The following is a 15,019-nucleotide window of genomic DNA, read 5'->3' as shown; positions in this document are numbered from 1 at the left end:
AAGGTGTGGGTAGTGACATAGGAAAGCAATCCAAGGCTAATTTTTGGCTTCTACGTAGAAACACACATATACACATGAACTCACACACTTTTATTGGTAGAAACACAAGTCAGTGGATAGATATTAAAATTTAGGAAATAAATGCAGATGAACAAGTATATTAATACCACAATTAAACAAAATTTATGTACACTGTTCACACATCTTGGAAGTCATTAATTTATTTTAGCCCAATCTCTGCTGTTTCATCTTCTAGCCTGACTTGAACATGATTTACCTATAACCTTGTCTGCCCTTCATTTCACTGTTTCTTTTAGTCCTGGTGCTCTGATTTATCAACTCTACCAGAGGACACATCATTAAAGGCCAATGCTGCATGCATCCAGACAAAGTGAGGACTAGGAGAGCAAAGCTTTCTGGCATCTGTGGCTGAGGCCCACAGATCCACAAAAGGACCATGTTCCTTCAGCTCTGCCTGTGGATGTTGCTCTTCTCTGAATGGTCACCAACTGGACATTCTAAATACCGTAGCCCTCCAGAAGTAGTGGTACCATTGAGGGTCACTGACTTTCGGAAACGTAATCCCCCAGACTGGCTCTCCTATAGGCTGTACTTTGGGGGACAGCGACACATTATCACCTTGGAGCCCAAGAAAAACTTTATATCCAGAAGCTTCTTACTGTTCACCTACAGTGACAAAGGAGATCTCCTAGCAGAACAGCCTTTTGTGAAGGGTGACTGCTACTACCATGGCTATGTGGATGAAGATCCAGAATCCACAGTAATTATTAACACCTGTTTGGGGAGCTTGCAAGGCATACTAGGGATAAACGGCACAACTTACGAAATCATGCCCAAGGGGTCAACTTCCACATTTGAACATCTGGCCTACAAAATGGACAGTGAGGAGTCAGAGTCGATTCCCATGAAATGTGCATTAACAGAAGAGGAAATAGCACGACAAGTAAAGCTTCAAGAAAGCAGTGACTCCATACTTTTACAAAATCCATTTGAGAACTGGTGGACCCACCACAAGTATATTGAATACTTTGTGGTATTAGACAATAAACGGTACGTTCATAGAAAAAACAATACGACAAAATGTCTTCACGATATTTTGCTAATGGTCAATTCAATAAATAAATATTATACTCAAATAGATCTAGAAGTGGTTTTAACCTCACTTGAAATTTGGACTGAAAAAAATCATGTCAATGTGGAAGAAAGTATATTTAAGGTCCTACCTAATTTCTGCAATTGGAAGGCAAAAAACATTGGCAATAAAATTAGACACGATATTATACATCTTTTTGCCAGACAAGGATATGGTAAGTATTTAGGGTTAGCTAATGTAGCTACTGTTTGTTCAGGTAATAATTGTGCAGTTAACAGTTTTGTTTCTGATTCAATGTCAGACATGGGATTCATTATAGCGCATGAGATGGGTCATAATTTGGGCATGTCTCATGATAAATATGGATGTACTTGTGGGAGAAGACAATGCATAATGGCCCCGTATAAATCTAATTCTGACAAATTCAGCAACTGTAGCTATTCAGAAATGTTTTCAGTTGTTATGAGAAAAACCTGTGTGCACAATATTCCAGATGTAGCTATGGCATTAAACACGACAGCCACCTGTGGGAATAACATAGTCGAAGAAGGAGAGCAGTGTGATTGCGGAGACTCTGACTCCTGTGTCCGTGATTCATGCTGTGGGGAGGATTGTAATTTCAGATCTGGTGCTCAATGTGCTTTTGGGCTTTGCTGTAAAGATTGCCAGTTCATTAAACCAGGCACAGTGTGTAGAGAAGAGCAAAGTGAATGTGACCTTCCAGAGTGGTGCAATGGCACTTCAGCAGAGTGTCCAGAAGATGCATATAAAGAGGACGGCAGTCCTTGCACGAAAGGTTATTGCTATGAAATGCAATGCCATGGGCGTCAGGAACAGTGTCAGAGAATTTTTGGCAATGAAGCTAGGAGTGCGAATGAAATTTGCTACATGGAAATGAACAAACGTGGTGACCGATTTGGTAACTGTGGTAACAACAGCTATACCTATAGGCGATGCAATCCTACTGATGTACTCTGTGGAAGAATTCAGTGTGAGAATGTGCAAAAGATTCCACAAGGAAGAAGCCATGAAACAGTGCACTGGACTCACTTCCAAAATATGATGTGCTGGTCCATGGAATATCATTTTGGAAGTAGGTTGTATGACAGTGGATCAGTGAAAGATGGAACCCCTTGTGGGTCCCACCAGCTGTGCATTAAAGGGAGTTGTGTCAGGAAGTCTGTGCTTCACACTAACTGTTCAGAAAGAGCCTGCAATATGCATGGAATCTGCAACAATAAACGCCACTGTCATTGTCGTTTCAAGTGGGCCCCACCATACTGTCTAGCATTGGGCTTTGGAGGTAGTATAGACAGTGGACCACCTCCAGGGACAATTACTAAGAAGCCGCCACCTAAGCATAAAAAAAACCTGTGGTTTCTTTTAATTCCTCTTGTGGTTTTGTTATTCTTTTTCCTTGCTCTAATTCTGAAGAAAAAAATGTCTGAAGATGAGTCAGAAGAGGGATAGGCAAAAACCTGAAATTTCACACTAAAATTTACTTGAGAGGGACGACGTCGAACAGAAACAACAACAACAAAAATAAATAAATAAAAATATATAAAGTATGTATCCTACTGGAATTTCACTATCTATTAGTATGTAGACTTCTGAACATAGAAATATCACTGTGTGTATCTGGGATCCCAGGGCCAACGTTCTAGAGACCTGGCATGTTTAAGTATCAGAAGTATTTACCACCAAATAAAAGAAAGTCCTACCACATTCATACTTTTCTTTATTATAAACAAACTGTCGCCTTACTTTTAATGAAATTTATGTCTGTCTTCCATAAGCACAGGTATAGCCCATAGACCTCTATGTGTGATTCTGTGCATTTGGTTTCTCTCAGTTCTAAACTCCTTTCCCTTTTCTTCTTGCTTTGCACATACAGAGAAGGACCCATGAAACCTATTCACTGATGGCAATTCATGTGTGCTAAATCTGCCCCTAGGTGAGCCAGAGTGAGATACAGTAAGACATTTTCTGGAAGCTTGTGTTTTTTCCAACCTCACCCCCAGATCCCTCTGATACTTTATTATTATTTATAATCACCTAGGCTAAAGTTTTGCATGTTTTCATACTAGCTTGTAAGTTAATATCCTGTTTCTTGTAGTCTGTGAGTGCCATATGGCCAATTACCTCTCCTGAGCTTTATGCTTTTTCTGTTGTTCACCTTACATCCCAATTGTAGGCCCTTCCCTTGTTGTGTTCTGGTCCCTCTCTTCTACCCTCACCCCCCTCTCTCCCTCACCCCCTCCTCACCTCCCCTAGTCCTCAGAAAGGAGTGCCCTCCTCCCCTAACATCTGACCTTAGCCTATCAAGTCTCGTCTGGACTGTCTGTATATCCTCTTCCTCTGTGGCTTAGCAAGGCTGCCCCACTAGGGGAAAACGATAAATGAGTGGGCACCAGAGTCCAGGTCAGAGGTAGTACATACTCCCCATATTGTGGGACCCACAAGGAGACTGTGCTGCCTGTCTACTACATCTGGGAAGAGGGTCTAGGTCCACACCATGCGTGGTCCATGGTGGGTACATCAGTCTCTTCAGCACATACCCCTTGGCAGGATTTGTTGGCTCCACTGGTCTCCTTGTGGAGTTCCTGTCCACTCCAGGTCCTTCTATCTTCCGTAAGACTCCCGAAGTTTGGCAGTGAGTCTCAGCCTCTGCTTCAATCCCCCACTGGGTGGAGTCTTTCAGAAGACCTCTATTGTAGACTCCCATCTTGTTCCTACTCTTCAACTGCTTCCGGTGTCTATTCTGTTTGTCCTTTTGAATGAGAATTAAGCATCCTCCCTAGGGTCCTCCTTGTTATTTAGGTTCTTTAGGTCTGTGTATTGTAGTGTGGGTATCCTGTATTATTTGGCGAATATCTGCTTATAAGTGAGTATATACAATGGGTGTCTTTCTGAGTCTGCATTACCTCACTTAGGATGATCCTTTCTAGTTCCATCTATTTGCCCGCAAATTTCAAGATTTCCTTTTCTTAAATAGCGGAGCAGTGTTCCATTGTGTAAACATACCACAGTTTCTTTATTCATTCTTCAGTTGAGGGACATCTAGCTGTTTCCAGAATCTGGCTATTATGAAAAGCGCTGCCATAAACATAGCACACGTCCTTGTATGGCGGAGCATCTTTCAGGTATATGGCCCAGAGTTGTATAGCTAGCTCTTAGAGTAGCACTATCCCCAGTTTCCTGTGAAAGCATCAGATTAATTTCCAAAGGGATTGCACAAGTTTGCACTCCCACCAGCAATGAAGGAGTCTTCCCCTTTCCCCACATCCTTGCTAGCATGTGCTGTCCCTCAAGTTTTTTATCTTAGCCTTTCTGACAGGTGTAAGGTAAAAGAAATCTCAGTCATTTTGATTTGCATTTCCCTGAAGCAAAGCATTTCTTTGTTTCTTGACCATTTGATACTTCTTTTGTTAATTAATTTATTTATATTACATCTAAATTGTTGTCCCATCCCTTGTATCCTCCCAGCCCTCCCTCCCTCCCGCTTTCACACTATTCCCCTCCCCTATGACTATGACTGAGGGGGACCTCCTCCCCCTGTATATGATCATAGGGTATCAAGTCTCTTCTTGATAGCCTGTTATCCTTCCTCTGAGTGCCACCAGGCCTCCCCATCTTTCTCTGTTGAGAACTCTCTGTATCATTATGTACTTCATTTTTAATTGGATAGTTTGGTTTGGTGGTGTTTAATTTCTTGAGTTCTTTATATATTTTGGATAACCCTTTGTCAGATGTAGAGTTGGTGAAGATCTTTCCCCAGTCTGTAGGCTGTCATTTTGTTCTGTTGACAGTGTTCTTTGCCTTATGGTAACTTTTCAGTTTAATGAGGTTCCATTTATTAATTGTTGATCTTAGAGCCTGAGCTTTTGGCATTCTGCTTAGGAAGTTGTCTCCTGTGCCAATGAGTTCAAAGCTCTTCCCCAGTTTTTCTTCTAAAAGATTTGTGATTTTATGAGGAGTCTCTAATTCACTTGGACTTTAGTTGTGTGCAAGGTGATAAACAATGGTCTATTGCATTTTTCTACCTGAGACATCCAGTTAAACCAGCACCATTTGTTGAAGATGTTTCTGTTGTGGGAATTTGTCTTTTTTTGTCAAAAAATCAAGTGTCCATAGGTATGTGGGTTTATTTCTCGGTCTTCAGTTTGATTCAGTTGATCTATATGTCTTTCGCTATGCCAGTACCATGGAGTTTTTATTATTGTTGCTCTTCGTACAACTTGAGATCAGGGATGGAGATACCTCCAGAAGATCTTTTCTTGTATATGATTGTCTCAGCTATTCTGGGTTTTTGTTTTTCCATATGATGCTGAGAATTGATCTTTCTAGGTCTGTATAGAATTGTGTTGACATTTTGATAGAGATTGCATTGAATATCTAGATTGCTTTGGGTAAGATGGCCATCTTAACTATGTGAATCCTACTGACCCATGAACATGGGAGATCTTTCCATCTTCTGATGTATTCTTCAATTTCTTTCTTCCGACTTGAAGTTTTTTCCATACAAGTATTTCTCTTGCTTGGTTAGAGTTACACCAATATACTTTATGTTTTTGTGGCTATTGTGAATGGTGCTGTTTCCATAATTTATTCCTCAGTTTGTTTGTCTTTTGTATAAAGGAGGGCTAAAATTTTTTGAGTTGATTTTGTATCCAGTCACTTTGTTGAAGGTGTTTATCAGCTGTAGAAGTTCCTTGGTAGAATTTTTAGGGTCGCTTATGTACACTATTACATCATCCACAAATAGTGATAGTTTGACTTCTTCCTTTCCAATTTGTATCCTCTTGATCTCCTTTAGTTGTGTTATTGCCCTAGCTAGGACTTTAAGTACTATATTGAGATATGGAGAGAGTGAACAGCACTGTGGTGTCCCTGATTTCAGTAGAATTGCTTTAAGTTTCTCTCCATTTAGTTTGATGTTGGCTATAGGCTTTCTGTATATTACTTTTATTGTTTATGTGTGTGCCTTGTATTCCTGATCTCTCAAGGACTTTTAACATCAATGGGTGTTGAATTTTGTCAAATGCTTTTTGGCATCTAAAGAGATGATCATGTGGTTTTTTTTCTTTCAGTTTTCTTATATGAAGCATTACATTGATGGATTTTCATATATTGTACCACCTGTGCATGTCTGGGATAAAGCCTACTTGGTCATGGAAATGATATTTTTTATCTGTTCTTGGATTCAGATTGTGAGTATTTTATTGAGTATTTTTGCATCAATGTTCACAGAAGAAATTGGTCAGAATTTCTTTCTTTGTTGGGCCTTTATGTGGTTTAGGTATCAAGGTGACTGGCCTCATAGAATGAGTTTGGTAATGATTTTTCTGTTTCTATTTCATGAAATAGTTTGTTGTTGTTATTTTGTTTTTGTTTTTGTTTTGTTTTGTTTTGTTTGACTAAGGGTTTGTCTATCTTGTTGATTTTCTAAAAGAATCAGCTTTTTGTTTCATTGATTCTTTTCTCTTTGTTTCTAATTTATTGAATTCAGCCCATACATAGTTCATCTACTTCTCTTTGGTTTGTTTGTTTCTTTTTGTTCTAGAGCTTTCAGATGTGTTGCTAAGTTGCCAGTATTGGATCTCTCCAATTTTGTTATAGCAGCAGTTAGTTCTACGAACTTTCCTCTTAGCTCTGCTTTCATTGTGTCTCATAAATGAGCTTATCTTGTGCCTTCATTTTCAATGAATCCTAGAAAGTCTTTAATTGATTTTTTTTTTAATTTTGTCTGTGATCCAGAAGTCATTGAGTAGGGAGTTAGTCAGTTCTTGTAAGTTTATAGACTTTCTTTACGTCTGATATTATTCAGTTCCAGCTTAATCCATAAGATACAAAGGATTATTTCAATCTCCCTGTGTTTGTTGAAGTTTGCTTTGTGACAATGTGTATGATCAGTTTTAGAGAAGGTTCCATGAGGTGCTGAGAAGGTATATTCTTTTGTGTTTTGGTAAAATGTTCTGTAGATATCTGTTAGGTCCATTTGACTAATGATATCTATTAGTTTCTTTGTTTCCCCCATTTGGCTTCTGTTTCTTGTCCTTTGGCGAGAGTGTGATGCTGAAGTCTCCCACTATTACTGTGTATGATTTGACGTGTGATTTAAGCTTTAGTATGTTTCTTTTATAAGTGTGCTGCTTTTGCATTTGGAGCATACATGTTCACAATTGAGACATACTCTTGCTGTTTTTTTTTTAATGACTATGACTATATAGCTGTGATATATATATCTCCCAGACATTCAAAAACTCTAAACTCAACAAAGCTCTATTCAATCCATCTCTGGGAGATTTTATTTCCCCCTTACATTCTATGAGCATTTCCCAACAGTGGGTTACCCTGTCTGTCTCTTGTTCATCTGCATTCATTAGTCTAATGTCAGCCTTTGCCATGCCTTCTACATATTCTGGAGCCTTCCCTTTTTTAAATATAAGTAAAAAACATTGTTTTCCAGGAACACCTAGCCTACAATCTCTTTTGAAATGACCTTTCTTACCACAATTAAAACAATTCACATTTGCTGGTTATCTACCAGCAATGGCTCTCCAATATAAAGGTTAAGAGTCAATCTCTGCTACATCCTGCTTATGGTCAGCGTGGCCAGTCTGTAACTGTCTTTAATAACATCTTTTAATTTCTTTATTAGGAACATCTCCTTCTTTACAGCCTGTCTCTACAGTTTGAGGAATGTTAATCTGTGCTTCCCATTGTTGCAATAAATCTCTTCTGCGTAAGTTCATAGCTATATCTGCCACACATGCCTTTAACGAACCTACATAACCTTCTAGTGCTGTGCATTTAATCTATTTTAAACTTTGTTTTACTTGAAACAATGTCCCAATTCCTAGGAGCTGTGTAGATACCCTTTGAAGTAGCCACACTGGATTTCAAGAATCTTGTGAGATTATAATTACATCTGTTCCAGTATCCACTAATTCTTCAATCTCAGATCCATCTAACTGTGATTTTAACTTTGCTCTCTTACTTATAGTAGTTTGCCAAGATATCTGGGTGTTGTTGTTTGTTGTTGTTGTTGTTGTTGTTTCTTTCTTTTGTTTTGTTTTGATATCTCTAGAATCTCTTGTTTCATCCACAGGAATCACTCTATCTCTGTTAAATGGTTTGTTTAACTATTGAGTAGCCCTATTTGTCCTATCAGGCCTTTATTTTTCTAGTTGCTGTGTAGGATATTTGATCCCATTGTGAACCCTGAGACTAAGAACTGTAAAATCCTATTTATTGTTTGGTGCGTTTCGTCCCCAATGCACACCTTCAATTCAAGAGCTTTCTGTTTATTGTAAACAGGTAGTTATGGTGTAGCTCAGCCCTAGCACATACCTTTAATCCAAGAGCTTTCTGTAAACAAGATTAAATAATGTTAACCTTAGGTCAAGAGGCAGAGGAAGAAACCAGCTGACAAAGATTAAACAGAAAGAAGGGACATTGAAAGAAGTGTATTTAAGACAGCATTGAGAATAAGAAAGAGCTTTTGGCTTTTGGCTTTTTCCATCTGGAGCATGACTTGAGTAAAAAAGACTTTTTCTTCTGAGAAGTGAGCTGAGTAGGAAGGTCAGTTGGGTGCTGCTCTGCCTTTCTGAGCTAGTATGCTTTCACCCCAGCATCGGGATCCTGTGTTTTTATTAGTAAAAATCAAACTACTAGGTTTTTGTTTTTGTTTTTATAACAAGTTATTTTCAGAATACCCTTTCCTTAGTAAACAGGAAACAAATGGCTCATTGTTGAAGTTTTGGTTTATATGTAAACATTTTTTTGTTTCTGTTTTAATCCCAGGGATGGGATATGGGGGTTGCTCCAGTTGTCCTGTTGATAACTGCCTCCTAAGAGGGCAAGTGATGTTTGTTAGCTGTGAACTACCTTCTACAGGAGCATGGTCTTTGCCAGTGGGAATAAAAGCCAGACCTAAAGAGAGACTGGGAGCTCTGAGGAAGACTGCTGGGACTTCCTCCCTGCTGGTCCTGCTTGCTGTTGATGCAGTAAGACAAGAAGTCAGAGATGTCCTAAAATGAGGATTGGACTTGCCCCAAGGAACCCGACAACCCTAAACAGCAAGAAGCAACTAAGGAAAACTATGCCTCCTCTCCCCACTAACCTTCTTTCTTCCCAACCTGGTGTTGGGGTGTTGGAAGGTATTAGGATGGAAAAGAGATAAAGAGGTATAAGGAACCCAAAATAAAAATAGTTGTTTAAAAGTACATCAACAGCTCATGTTATATTTTTTCTTGTTGGGCCTTGCACAAAGCCCCGTTAGTCAACTTCCTGACATTAAAAAATTGCCTTGAATATCTTTGAAAGATGTACAGTCTGTTCCTTTCACATCTTCTACATTTTACAGGAACTTTCTCCCTGAATTATTATTATTATAGAAGAATTTTTCCTTAGGAATTGTTTGTCTCCAGTTCTTTTGGGAGTGACCTGATCTTTCACAGCCACAGCAATTGGCATGTTGCATTTTTATATCTCCTGTAATTGTTTGTCCAAACACAACTTAATTGTGAGCATTAGATTCTATATCCGCAGTAGTTTTAATCCATTCATAAAGAGGTATGGATCTGGCACCTAAGGTCTAATAGCCTTTTTTGAATTCAGCATTAGCATTTTAAGGGCTAAAGATTCAATTAAAAATTTTCTAGAAGTTGGATCTGATATTGCTCTATTCAGAGCTGTAGTTAATAATTGTAAAAAGTTGGTGAAAGGTTTATTTGAACCCTGGGCTATCTTCGTAAATGACTCAACCCATCCCTGTTGTTCAGCCTTGTTCTAAGCACTTAGAGGTATGTACACCATTCTTCTAGAACAACGTCATCAAGGTAATCTTTATTCTTAACTCAGAACATAGACCTCCACCTAGTGATTGATTTTTTTTTTTTTAAACAATATCAATGGCTCTAGTCCTATTTCACTGATTGAAGCCTCTTCTTTCCACATGTTAACTATTGTAATTGAGAGTATTCTCTATATTGGAATTGGGTTCCAATTCCCATGAAGGACAGGATGTGCCAGAAAGACCAGGGCAAGCAGGCAAAGAGCAAAAGCTTCTTTCTTCTATGTCTTTATATAGACTTCCAGCAGAGGGTATGGCCCTTATTAAAGGTATGTCTTTTAGACTCAAGAATTGGATTAAAGGCAGGAGGAAGCACCTTCTAGTTCCTCATTATCGACCTAAGTATATCTTCCAGCCTCAAGATCAAAGGTGTGGATTCACCCACTTCAAACCAAGCAGAAAATTTCTCACAGGTGTGCTCTCCATTTGTGGATTCCGGTCAAGTTGACAGCCAAAATAGCCATCCCATCAGCTGAATACCACATGTTATACTCTATACACGGTTTAATCTGGCCAATCATGCCTATACCAGGAAACAAGCAGGCTTAATTTTCACATTATCCTATAGAGTAAACTTCATAAATCTAATCAGAAAAGATAAAGTGGGGCACTATCCAAGGGGCACTTAATTAAAAAAACTTACTGATTTCAACATGCATACACCAAATTTTTGTGTATGCTATTTCCTAAGAGAATTTAACATCAATCCATTAAAAATATGTGGCTTCAATACTCTATTTTCCTCAATAGAAATCTATTGGAGAAAAAATATAAGTAAATATCAAAATTAATTGACAGTGTACATCAAAATAGCTACTGAATATTGTACCCAAACACCAAAGAATACACACATTTTTCTCACCAGCATATGAAAGCTTTGGGGTATAATCCAAACCAAGGCTTTTTGAGAAACCGTGATGAAATGACAGAGGGAATTTTAATTCTGTGTTGATTGTGGACTACAAGCTCCAAAACAAAATAACCCTTTTCTTCCTAAGTTAATTTTTGGCATGATGTTTTTTCGAAGTCAGGAGGGTCACCCATCATAATGCCTGGTAATGATATTGAATTTAGTGTTAACAGTAGCCCAGTCTCTGTTAAAACAGTTAAAAGAGGAATATATAATCAAAGCATGTTGATTTAATTTTGGGTTTTGTTACTATTTATTGTTTAGTTAGTTTTTATATGAGAAAAAGTTATTACACAAGAAAAATTGTAGTTTTCAAACATCACTTGAAAAAATAGCTCATTACTCAATTTTCAGCTGAGAAAGTAGAGCCCAGTACTCAATTTTCATCTAAAAAGAAAGAGTTCAGTATTGAAACTTTATCTTTAAAAAAAAAGTTCAAAGTTCAAGCTTTACCTGAGATGCAAAATATTCAATTTTCATAAAATAATCTCATTCCATTTGGAACTCTTCTATGTATTAGTCTGCAATGTCCTGGCAGTAGAAATGATACTGCATACATCAGAAACCTCCAAAGCGGTGCATTAGGATCCTAAAGTTTCAAGACTATGTATAATCAAGTCCTTTGCTTTTGAAGGCAGTTTGGCTTATTTTTAAAGCAATTAGAGTCTGTGTTCCATAAGCATATAAGCTGCCTATGGACCATCTGCACACATTTTCATTGGGCTTCCCCGTTTCAAAACGTGTTCTCCTTTCCCCTCTGATTTACGACTTATGGACAGGAAGGCCACAAGTGCCATGTGCCTCACCAGCCTTCATTAGTAGACTCTGTGCATAGAGGAACCTGGTTTGGAGTGGGAAAGGAGGAAAACTGAATAAAGTTATTTTCAGTGTTGTGTTGCCACAATTCTCACCTCAGTGACATTTGTAGGTTTCATTTATTAGTACAAAGACTGAGCTGTTGTGTAAGCATCTGCACTCAAAGTCCCAGATATACAACACGGCTCTGAAACTTCCTGCCTAATAATGGATTGCAGGGCTTTGGGTCCTCTAGAAAATTCCAGAGGATCTATCACCAATTTTGATATAGCCTTGCCTAAGGGCCTTTCTAGGTTCTTTTGTTCTAGATCTATAAGACAAACTCCAAAGCCCTGGGTGACTATCCCCTCATTCTTCCCTTTGATCTGTCCTGCCAGTGGATAGAGTTACTCAATCCAGTAAATCACTCTTAATTATCTCAGGGATGTGTTCTCATTCTGGAAGTAAGCTGAGTGATAAGTAAGACTTCCTATGTCACAGTTGATAACTATGATGGTGTCAGGGTTTTATCATAGCCTTTTAAAGTCATGCAGACATGATTTAAGATAAAGTAACATTTCATTAAAATCTGTCAACAGAAAATAAAAGCTCTTTCAACTCAGGATTTTATCTAATTATAAAATAGTTTCCTGGGGCTGGCAAGATACCTGAACTACTATAGGACATTGTGACATATGCCTATTGAACTGAATTTAATCCCTCAGAATCTACATGGTAGAAGGAGGGAACTGACCACTGTATATATTCCTGGCCTCCTCATAGGTACCCTAGGAAAGGTGCATCCATGGTGGTATAAAAGTACAAGCAGGAAATATACAAACACAAAATGGTATATAATTAAATACATATATACATGCATGCACACATACATCATGAATTTTTGGCACTATTTTTTATCTACTTTTTTTGGCTTCTTATACCTCTGTCTCCTCAATTCTAACACCCCAACACCAGATAGGATAGAAAGGTTAGCAGGGAGAAGGGGCATGGTTCTCTTTGGACTACTTCCTGCTAGTTGGCATCATTGGGTTCCTTGAGGCAAGTCCAATCTTCATGAGCCAGAGAGCACCAACTTCTCATCCAAGTACAACAAAAGCAACCAGGAGCAGCAGGGAGGTTCAGTAGCCTCATTATTTCAAGAACTCCCTCGTTCTCTAGGCTCTGGCATTTATTCCTTCTGCATAGTCATCAGAATTAAACTATCTGCAACTGGCAAATATTTCACCCTCTTAGAGCCCTCACAAGGCAAATAGTGTGTTGTCGTGGACAATCTGAAGCAGTTCCATGTCCCACACCTGGGATTAAAACAAAAACATGCTTATGTAACATAACTTGAGTTTTTTAAAGAATCCAGAAGTCCCATTACACTTTCCCATTTTAGTCCAAACATTGGCCTTTCTCTTTAACATGAATGAGACTTGTTTATTTCTTTAAAGGAGATTATCAATGAACCAATCACTTTTCAAATCAGTGTTTTGTTTGGTCTTGTTTTTTTGTTGTTGTTGTTGTTTTGTTTTGTTTTGTTTTGTATAACTTGGTAACTCTCAGCTGCTGTTTTCTGGAACAGCTTGTGCTTTTTCCTGCTGAGCCTCAAGCTAGGGCCCCAAAGCTGATTCCTAATGGCAACAAGTTACTTTGTATGTTCCTCTTGGACCTGCACTCACTAAGACAATGATGCCCTTACCACAGCCATTAAAAAAAAAAAACACACCATTAGGGCAATTAGGGAAGTCTGTGGGGACAGGGCCTGGCTACAGGAACTTCTCAGACAGGGCCCTGGTCACTTTCCTGCCTTGAGGCTTTACAAAGTTCACAAAGGATGTCCATTGCAGGTTTCCATGCCTCTTAGCCTTCCCTGCCACTTGAATTGGTATGAATTGCTACCATGGGGTTCCCTCAGTCAGAAGAGGACCTCTACTGAGGACAGAAAAAGCCCAGCTTGCTAAGAACATCATAGGACTATGTTTGTAGATTAGGTATTTGGAGACCTCAATTCATTGTCATCGTACCCCAGGTTACATTATCTATTTTATACTTTTTTTGACATGTATTTACATATATTTTCTGGGTCAAATGTTAATCCTCATGCTTAGATATAATGAAAAGTAAACAAAGGGTGATTACTATCTAGAGCACCTTAAATATATAGCATTTCTTTGTGATAAAAATATTCAAAGCTCCATTTATCTAGCTCAGAAATATGCAATCATTGTCACTATAGAGTACAATGGAATATAAGAAGCTAGTCCTTCTTCCTAAATATTATAATTCATGGCTAAATAAAGTTTTCTATCTTCCTTCCTGTTCTCTCCTGTTTTTGGTAATCACTCTATTTTCCAATTTCTTTAAGGAAAAACTGGCTCACATGCCATATATGGCTACAGTCATGCCATATTGATTTCTATTCAGCTGATTTCACTTAATAACATTCCCCATGCCCATCCATGAATAGACATGTGAGAATATTGTATTCTTGACAATCATGAATCATGTGTCACTGGGTAAAAAAACACATTCTCTTTATATGTTGATCAACTGATGGCCATCAAGACTAAATTCATACCTTGCTACCAGAAACATGGGATTGAAGATATAACTTTAACATTTATATTTCATTTACTTTAGCTAAATAAAATAAGTAATTCAATAGTTTTACATTAAACAATTAAATTATATTGGCTTGCTTGCTTGTTTTGTTATAACTACAGTATAATGGACCAAACCTAAGACCATGAAAGGGTAATACTAATATTTCAACATTCCACTAAGGCCATCACTCCTATAATACAAGGGGTTTTTTAATTCTACACAATTCTCATAGCATCTCTAGTAGTTTCTATTCCCACTATTATAATATGGGAGTCCTTCACTAGAACCATCTTTGTAAGTACTTTTTTAAAACAATATTTTTATGAACTCATTGTGAATTTCATAAAATCCATTTCATCATTTACTTTTCTTTTTTAACATATACATCTTTATTATTACACGTGAATAAAATAAACTACATACAGCAGGAAGAACCATGAGACAATCAGGAATTATAAAAGTGTTACATTCGTAGTGATTTGGCTATTTGTATTTGGCAAACTTGAAGGAAACATCTTTCCTATCTTGTATGGTCTAAATTTCTGAATGGAGATCAATATCTATCATATCTCATCTCTATTAACTTAAAATATCTATCTTGATCTAAAAATCTTAACCCTTAACCAACAAGGCTTAATTGTAAGACTAAACTATCTGGTCTTCAATCCCCTTTAGAGACTTGAGAAGAAATGAAACTTAAATACCTGAGCGAACCAGAAAGGCAAGTTAGCAG

General features: G+C 38.0%; 1 protein-coding gene across 1 annotated transcript; it reads left to right on the top strand.

Moving 5' to 3' along the window:
- The first annotated feature begins 448 nt into the window (after positions 1 to 448).
- Positions 449 to 6,792, top strand: LOC127209849 (disintegrin and metalloproteinase domain-containing protein 26A-like). The gene is made up of 2 exons (XM_051169482.1): positions 449 to 2,487; positions 6,678 to 6,792. The coding sequence occupies exons 1-2, from the start codon at positions 458 to 460 to the stop codon at positions 6,790 to 6,792; spliced, it is 2,145 nt and encodes a 714-aa protein (XP_051025439.1). The 5' UTR covers positions 449 to 457.
- Positions 6,793 to 15,019: the final 8,227 nt, after the last annotated feature.

The sequence above is a fragment of the Acomys russatus genome, chromosome 27 (genome assembly GCF_903995435.1).
Source record: "Acomys russatus chromosome 27, mAcoRus1.1, whole genome shotgun sequence".
Classification (NCBI taxonomy): domain Eukaryota; kingdom Metazoa; phylum Chordata; class Mammalia; order Rodentia; family Muridae; genus Acomys; species Acomys russatus.
The sequence above is the reverse complement of the archived record's forward strand: the minus strand, read 5'-3'. Positions and strand labels throughout refer to the sequence as shown.

Excerpts from the sequence above, each read along its gene's own strand:
- LOC127209849 (XM_051169482.1), top strand. The coding sequence starts at position 458 with ATGTTCCTTCAGCTCTGCCTGTGGATGTTGCTCTTCTCTGAATGGTCA. Across the intron at positions 2,488-6,677 it reads CCTAAGCATAAAAAAAACCT|AGCTTTCAGATGTGTTGCTA; the intron begins GTGGTTTCTTTT and ends TTTTTGTTCTAG.